General features: G+C 33.7%; 1 protein-coding gene across 1 annotated transcript; it reads left to right on the top strand.

The window, feature by feature from the left end:
- The first annotated feature begins 705 nt into the window (after window positions 1-705).
- LOC115227564 (squidulin) lies at window positions 706-8,719 on the top strand. Its single transcript, XM_029798355.2, has 2 exons — window positions 706-974; window positions 8,636-8,719. The coding sequence occupies exons 1-2, from the start codon at window positions 764-766 to the stop codon at window positions 8,668-8,670; spliced, it is 246 nt and encodes an 81-aa protein (XP_029654215.2). The 5' UTR covers window positions 706-763; the 3' UTR covers window positions 8,671-8,719.
- Window positions 8,720-9,467: the final 748 nt, after the last annotated feature.

The raw sequence follows: 9,467 nt of genomic DNA, 5'->3' as shown, positions 1-9,467 counted from the left end.
CATTTCACGTTTCTCCAGTCCACTCAGCTGGCAAAAATGAGTAACGCTGCGATGGACTGGCGCCCCGTTCAGCTGGGGAACACATACGCCATAGAAACCGGAAAACCGGGCCCATGAGCCTGGCTAGGCTTTAAAAGGACGCAAGTGGAGGTTCGTGGCTTAGTGGTTAGGGTGTCAGCATCATGATCATAAGATTGTGGTTTCGATTCCTGGACCGGTCGACGCGTTGTGTTCTTGAGCAAAACACTTCATTTCATGTTGCTCCAGTCCACTCAGATGGCAAAAATGAGTAACGCTGCGATGGACTGGCGTCCCGTCCACCTAGGGAACATATACGCCATAGAAACTGGGAAACCGGGCCCATGAGCCTGGCTAGGCTTTAAAAGGGCGCATTTTTTTTATTATATGACACTCCATCGCCAAATGTCTGAAAAGAACTAAAATTTATTCGTATTTTAAAAGCGGTAAAAAAAAAAACTTTGCATTGGACGAAAAGAGTTACTCCAAAGCAAAACAAAAAAAAAAGATATGCAAAACACCACGAGAAAATATTTTTTGTTCTAATTCAAATAAAGTTGGAAAAGTTTAAAATAAATAGTAAAACAACAGACGAATATTTCTAACAATCCAATATGTATTCAATGTAAAGAATATGGATTTATCAGAAATTAAACTTCAAAAACAAATTTTCCTTCTATTTCTGAAAAAGTAATTTTATTTTCTTCTAGGAAATGGCACAATCGAATATCCCGAATTTGTGGAGATGATGGCGAGACAGATGGGTCCACCAGACGCAGAGAGGGAAATGAAAGAAGCTTTCAAGGTGTTCGATAAAGATGGTAATGGACTTATAACAGCTACCGAACTGCGTCAAGTCATGCTTAGTTTCTCGGAAGAAAAGCTGACCGAAGGAGAACTAGAAGATATGATGAAAGAGGCAGATATGGATGGTGATGGGATGGTCAGTTATGAAGGTAAATATTAAGAATTCTATTTATTGACGTGTGTTTACCTTTACAGACATTGTTCGGAGATTCAGAGAAGTATAATGTGAGCAGAGGCATCAAGCCACGTGACCATGGAATCCAGACTGATTTCGTCAAAAATACGATTTTAAATGATTTGTCTATTTATCTGCCCATCTATCAGTCATCCCCGTCCCATTCTTCTTCGCACTCTCAACATATATATATATATATATATATTTAAAATTTAGACTCAGATGAATATGGTACTTAAGTTGAGGCACCAGAATTTAGTTTAGTATTATCTATACAATTTAAAATAAGGTGATTAAAATCAAAATAAGCAACAAGGATATCCACAGGTAATGCAGTACGATCGTTTCATGCGACTCCATTTATAACTGTGATGTTGTTGGTAAAACATCTTCTTTGTCTATCTCCTTATCCTCTTGGAGATTTTAGGTAAAATTATACTAATGTATCCTTCAAATTTAAATTAAATTCTATGTTTTTGTGCAGCTGAAGATTGCTCTACATTTTAAATTGAAGTAAGGATTGTTCAATTAAATGGAGTCGCATGAAGCGATCGTACTGCATTACCTCTGGATATCCCTGTTGCTTATTTTGACATATATATATATATATATTATAATATATATATATATACATACATACATACTTAATATTGAATGCTACAAATTAGATGATTTTCATTTGAACTCAGAATTACCGTTAGAACATCAGAAATACTGGGTAAATAACTCTTACAAAGCGGAAAATTTATCACCTAATAGCCATGGGACTCGAGCCCATATCCCTCATAGTCTCCGGTTGAGTGCTTTACCATTAAGCTAAACCGCCCGCTGACAAATTTGTATATTTTAGGTGTTTTAATGCCAGACAAAGTAGCGCTAGTAATACGTTTGTGTTCGAACTGAGATGTCATTGAGTGCTGATAAATGGGACTATTTTCCAATAACCAAATGTACCGTGCACCTGAGAGACAGTGTTATATTTACGTTTCACAAACGTCAAGTATACCAAGTACTCTGGTTTACCAACACATTTAAATATGAATGTATGTACATGTGGATATGTGTGTCAGTGCGTGTCGGGCAAGTTGTACGCACACACATACACACACACATATGAAGCTTACGCACCACTTGCTTACGCTATACTTTCGCTAATTGTTTTCGCTTCCTACATAGGTGCACGCAGGCATCAATACTTTTAATCCGTGGAATAGGGAGGATGTGACAGCTGGAGAGAGAGAGAGAGAGAGAGAAAGAAAGAGAGAGAAAGAGAGAGAGAGAGACATGCATTATATATATACACCTGTCTGTGTGGATTTGTGTATGTGAATGTATGAAGGTTTACGTCTGTCTACATGTTACATAATAGATGTGAATCACTAATTTTTACTTCTGTTCCGGTCAATTTGGTCACCACATGATAGGCTATAGGATAATATAGTATCATAATTTATTTGGTTTCATGATATAATGGTTGCTAACAGATAGTATCATGCGAATAAATATAATGTTATGCTGTTTCACTCCTTTATAGGCTGATAGTTTTCTTAAACCAATAAATGGAATCTGATAAGATAATCATTGCTGTTTTTCATGTCTTATCCAGATTTATACAATCAAAATCATTCTAACGGTGATTACACCGCAGTTTTCTACATTTAGTCCTATATTAGTATATGCGCCCTACCGTTTTTATCATTAGGAAGTTGAGATCCAGAGAGATTTAGCTGTGATTTATTGTGCGACGAATGCAGAACATACCATCTTTGTGTCGATGTTCGCAATATATTACCCGTATTTATTGTTTTAACGAAAAGTTTATTCGTTAGTTGAGTCAGAGGAGTTCAGAATCAGAGGAGTTCAAAGTAACCGGTTTAAATATTCGAAGAACAGCAGTTGTATTGGCAAATTTATAAATCTCCAACAATATTACCGAGCTTTTATGTAGGTATTTGAAACAGAAAAGAGCAACTGACCTCTCCTGTGGTCAACTCTGCCGTTTATCATTAGTGTCGATAAATTAAAGGACTACTCAAATATTGATAGCTCATTTAATAGATTATATTCCATTCCAAAACGTTGGGGCATTGTGATAGCGTTAGAAATCAATATAATTTTATATTGGTGAATGATAAATGGCAGAAACTTTAAAGTTAGGCTGCCAAACAAAGTGAACTTTCACGTTTGTAGTTTTTAATTCAGTCTTGGTCAGCTTGACTATTGATCCTTTCATGGTCGATAAAATGTCTACACTTTTATCTCAGTACTGTTGGCCATGTCTCACTGTCTAAAAGAAATATTAATAGGAATTAGAGGGTGGTCCATATTAGATCCGCAGAGTGCTGGCTTTGTGATACATTAGCTGACAATATTTAATTTCATTCTACTACGACCATATATGAAATTTCCAACCGAGATCGAATTAGCATTTTTGCCAGCTCATCTGAGTTGGATGGAAATAAATAAAGTATCATTTCTTCCTTTCTCGATAAATATTTGTGTACCGGACACTATTCAACCAACCATACGTATACCCATTCAATATATATGTTTGATTCTACTGAAGCAAGAAACTAATTTTTATGAGGAGTCTGTATACTCTGAAATTCATAAAAGGTAATTTTATTTTACGTTAGCATTTTTCATGTATTCTCATGCTTGAACCTAATGTCGTGGCAGAATAAGCCATGGAAACCGAGAAAATCATCTCATATCTTCGAAACACGCAGATATTTCCCCTCCATCATTTTTGCACAGGTTTACTTGCCAACTGTTAACTGAACAACCAATCTTTAAAGATCAGCTCACACATTTGAAGCAGCATTGATCAATAACAGCAAAAGAGTTAAAGGCTAAATAGCTTTGGTTCATTGCCAACATTTAACAGCTTTTCGAGACATTTGAAATGACAAAATAAAACTCTGAGATTCATTCAGCGACAACATGATATATGCCAACTCTGTTAAGTAGGAAAGATCGCATAATTGAGAAGAGCGTTAAGTTAGTAAACACCAATACACACACACACACACACACACACACACACACACACACAAACATACTCTCTCTTTCATACATATTTATATATACTGTCACATACGTATGTACATACATTGATGTACACATACATTTATACATATCTATCTATCTGGGTACTTCTAAGTAAGTAAATGGATTTTCGTCGGTTTCCACGATGGGTTTTCAGTTGTTCGATAAATATGTTTCACCATTCAATCATTGGTAAGTGGCTGGGGCATCCCTTGGTCAAGTGTACCCTAAAAATATACATCCGACAGAATCATCAAAAATAGGTTGTGTGACAAGACCGGGCCTTTAAATTCTGTGATCAATTTATAAAATTAGTTAGCAACAGAGTTCCCGTGTACCCAATTTCGCTCAGGTGGTTTGATCGGCCTGGAACTTTGGTAAATGATACTTACTCAAGATGATACGAACCTGGAACGTTGTGGTTCCGAGGCAAGAACAATAATCAAACATGCACGAATATTCATCGAGAGGAGGAGAGAGGAAAACTGGGTGGAAGTGTTTACATGTATGCTTATTAAGTACGCAAAGGTAAATTTATTTATAGATATATGTGGGAAGTCAACGTCTCTGTAGGTTAATGGATTAGCATGTACGTATATCAATAGTTAGCTTGAGACATGATTTAGACTCCAGAAATATCACTCACAATGTAAATGATGATCTTTAATATTTATAAGATATTTATAGTGATTGGGTATTCTTTACAATATGATGGCTCAAATATTTAGTCCGCTATTTCCTACTACACACACACAAACACACACCACAACATAAATATACATATCATTTTATATATATATGTATTATATATATATATAATATATAAATATATATATATATATATATATATACGCACTCACACACATATACATATATATATATATATATATACGCACTCACACACATACACACACACACACCACATATAATATAATATATATATATATATATATATATAAGGCAACGTCGAAATGTGTATTGTACGATACGAATAAGTAGATAAAAATTTTTTCAATGCACTGTTGCCGTTAGAACGGCAGAAATACTGGGTAAATTACCCTTAGAAGACGGAAAATTTTGACAACAACCAGTCTTGTAAGGATAGTTTACCCAATATTTCTGCTGTTCTAACGGCAACTCTGCGTTCGAAAAAATACTTTCATATATTTGTATCGTGCAATACACACACACACACATATATATATATATATATATATAACTTATAAAATAAGGGCAAAAGAAAAATTCTAATGCCAAATATGCCGAAAATTGACAAATTGTCAATAACCATTATAATTAATGCGTCTCGAAACAAGCCGATAGAAATTTCTAAAAATTCCGTTATTACCGTATTGGTCCCAATTTCAGAGTTAATTCATAATATCGTCAGCGATAAATACGTAAGACATAAATGAAATACTTACTCATAACCATGGAAAAAGCAAGCACAGTCCTGAGCAGACCTAAGTACCCCCAAATATATCCAAAATAGAAAATCTTCAGCACATCTCGAGACACGTGTGATTCGAACTATAATCTTTCACAGAGTGAGAGAGTCCGGAAGTGAACACTATATACATTAGATGTATATATATATATATATATATATATTATATATATATATATAATGTAATGTATACATTTGTATGAATATATATGTATATAGTTATATATGTTTAAAAATATATATGTAATATATGTGTGTATGTGTGTGTGTGTGTGTGTGTGTGTGCGTGTATGTAAGCATGTATTTAAAAATGCACGAAACAAATAAAGTATCGACATCTCTCTCAAACTATACAACACATTGCAATTTTCTATAGTGCGATTTACTTATGCTGTCAGGAAGGGAAACAAATTGAAATAAAAATTCTTTCGTGATATTAGTCACGCGCTAATCTTACATAATCCACATGCTGAATTACGATAATGTAATGCGGTTACGATTTAATGTATATATATATATACATATAATTATTATTTGAGGAAATAAAATCCGAACTTACAAGGAAAAAAATTATATAAAACATATCACTGTGTATGTGCGTCGATAATGTTTACAAAACTAGCTCTACTTTTGCTTCATACCTATATATATATATATATAATTTCAACAATTGAGGTAAAATTAATTAATTAATCAATTTCACCAAGTATCAGTATGCAAAGGGACCATTTAAGGCGAATTCAAATTATTACATATATAAAAGGGCTTAGAAAATAAATTACTTTGCCGCATACTGAACTCATTAGAAATAGCAGCTAAAAACTTTTTTAAACTATTTCTAATACTTAAGAAAAACCTCTCTCATATAGGTTTGCTCAATTCAACTCACGCAAATATGGGGGTAGAGACATTAAAAAAATCAATATATATATATATATTTATTATATATTATATACACAAACACACATATGTATATATGTATACATATAATTTATATATGATACAATATATTTATATATGTATACATATATATATAATATTATATATATAATACATATATATATATATATATATATATATATATATATATATATACACTCCTGTAACACCTCTTAGATTTAACAACATATGGGTCTTTGTGTGCAAAAGGGAGACACGAGAGGAGACGAGAGCAAAAAACTATAAGACCTATACATGATGTATCCTCTTGAGCTAGTAAAATTATTTTCGCTTTGTGGAAAGGTAACTATACGAACACCTAGCAGTGAATGGAACCAACTCCGAATTGAAGGGGGAGATAATCTCGAGTAATCAAGAATTCGCATGAATAAGCAATTAAGAAGCAGGTGTGGAACATTACTTCTCGCTCAAATAATATTTTCAGCACAACCATGTTCTTTCCTTGAAGCAAGCCAATTATAAGATATTTACACATTCCTCAAATAAAGGTGTAAATTGCTTTAGCATAAACGGTGTTGTCCCTGCTTTCTTTGTGAGCAAAACTTTTTAAACGTTGACTGAGGCAGATGTTCAAGTTAGTCAAGTCTAAGACAAATGAACTCATGTATTTGAATTTTGTTTGTCTATTAATTACTCATCTACTTACCTACCTCTTTGTATGTCTATCAACGAATTGGTCTATATACTATCTCCCTCTCCCTCTAGACATCTCCCTCTCTCCCTGCATCTCTGTCTGTCTTTCTCTCTCTCTCTCTCTGTCACTCTCTCTATATATTTCCCTTTTGGATTTGGTTGGCAAGATTCTTTATGTGAGTTCGTGCGGTTGAAGCATATTTTGTTGTGCCTGGGGCGAGTCATTTTCTTTTAGTGCCTTATTACTTAAGACACTCACCGGTAAAGTAAATAACTGAGTGGAAACTTTACCGGTGCGTGTGTTAAATAATAAGGCACTAACAGAAAATGGCTCTACCCAGGCACAACAAAATATAAATATTAACTAATTGGAAGTGTTATCATGTTCATTGATTTCTCTTGGTATAAAAGACGGGCTACAGCAAATACTCTGCTCAATACCACAGATTTGCTTCTCAGTTGTTTGACCTTTACCAGTTGAACAAGTTCCTTGGTGGTTGACGATATATGCATCTCGGATCACGAGCCGAAGTAGTGTGGGAGCATCATAGCCATGTGTTGGGAGAAATTCTTGGGGGTTTGAATAATTTACCTCTGGAAACAAGGGTGTTTCGTTCAACATTCTGAAAAAAACCCTTTCAGGGACCTTTTGAGCAGGATGGACTATTCAGACTGAAGAAATTCCTAGCTGGGCCCTACCTGCAAGTTAATGCGCTGTTTATCTTGATATGTGATCACCATGTTGTGCACATATGGTTGTGATGCCTGTGCTTCGTGTACCCTTATCAAACGGGTAGTCATGATGGGTATACTGGGCTTCGTATATTTTACCCCAGTGTCCCTTTGATGGCATGCGCTGCTCTTTCACTCAATAATAATAATGAAAATAATTTTAATCTTGATAATACATACATATATATATATATATATATATATATATATATATATATATGTATATATATAATATATATATATATATGTATAATATATATATATATATATAATATTTATATATATATATATATATATAAGTTTCTACATTTAAATTTCCCTACATCATGAGGTGAAAAATGTTAGATTTTTATCGCTGCACACTGAATAGAGAGACCGGATCTATTGCATGTTTATTTGCCAAAGCTATGAAGTAACCCCAAGCCTCAGATGTCGGACTTGTAACACCATACCTTCCCCACTTTAATTTTCTGAGCCTATATTCTGTCTGTAAGTTTGCTGTGTCAATATATATTTATACTTGAATACTCATCGTCTAAAATATATCTGCCTTTGCTTTCTTTTTACATGCATACATGTGTACATATCTATATACATATTTTGTACATCTCACCCAAACCGTTTTATTTGTTTATTTGCATCATTGTTTCCACATCTGCTCACCTGGATTCCCCTTCTAGCCACACCATGGCACTTGGTCCTCGATAAACGTTTGGGAGTGTATGTTCAAATTATTTGAGCGCTACGAAGTTTTTTCTATATTGAGAATCTCTGGAAGTGTACACGTATTAATATTCTTGCTACTTTCATTTCAGAATTCGTGAAGATGATAAAGAAACAACAAAAGTAAAATATTTGTGCTGAATCTCTTGCCCCGCTTCTGCAGTACGAAAATAAAATATTAAAAAACAATGTCAACGGGAGACTGCACCCACAGCTATCTGTTCGTCACTGTTTGTTCGAAGGGAATGAAAAAAGGCCTCTCGTCTGCCTTCACCTCACCAACCCCTACTGCACCAAATATTCTGACTAAATTTACTAAAAAAATAAAATAATCGTTTGTTCCATATTCAACTACCATATCGTTCTTCGGTTTCTTAATTATCCTTTACAATCATTCCAAACTTCGTCTTACTATAACACATATCTATCTACCTATCTACTTACCTACTTATCTACCTAAATAGCTACATATCTACTTCAATACAGCTACTACTACTACTACTACTACTACTACAACTCTATACTATTACTACTACTACTACTACTACTACTACTACTACTACTACTACTACTATTACTACTACTACAACTACTACTCTATAGATATTTCACGGTAATATTTCAAAATGATCTTTTTGTTTCAATTTCACCATTGTCATTGTTGTTATAAACGGTAAAGAAGAGAATAAATAAATAAATAAAAGAAAAGAAAAAATAAATACAGTTAAACCCATTTTTGGTAAAATTCTTGATATTATAACCAATGTTATAACCCTTACCAGCAATAAAATATTGTAAATATTTTACCAAAAGTTTCCAAGGTGATTCAAGTTTTTTTTTCCCCGATTCCTATGATGTATTTCATGTTTTTAAGAAAAATATCACATTTGTCTTCTCCTTCAAAATATTTGCTAATATTTAGAA

Source organism: Octopus sinensis, unplaced genomic scaffold (assembly GCF_006345805.1).
Source record: "Octopus sinensis unplaced genomic scaffold, ASM634580v1 Contig04726, whole genome shotgun sequence".
NCBI classification, from domain to species: Eukaryota; Metazoa; Mollusca; class Cephalopoda; order Octopoda; family Octopodidae; genus Octopus; species Octopus sinensis.
This window is presented reverse-complemented; position numbering and strand designations above follow the sequence as displayed.

Bases quoted from the DNA above. Each gene is read 5' to 3' on its own strand.
- LOC115227564 (XM_029798355.2), top strand. From the start codon at position 764: ATGATGGCGAGACAGATGGGTCCACCAGACGCAGAGAGGGAAATGAAA. The intron at 975-8,635 runs GTAAATATTAAG...CTTTCATTTCAG, and splicing joins TGGGATGGTCAGTTATGAAG to AATTCGTGAAGATGATAAAG.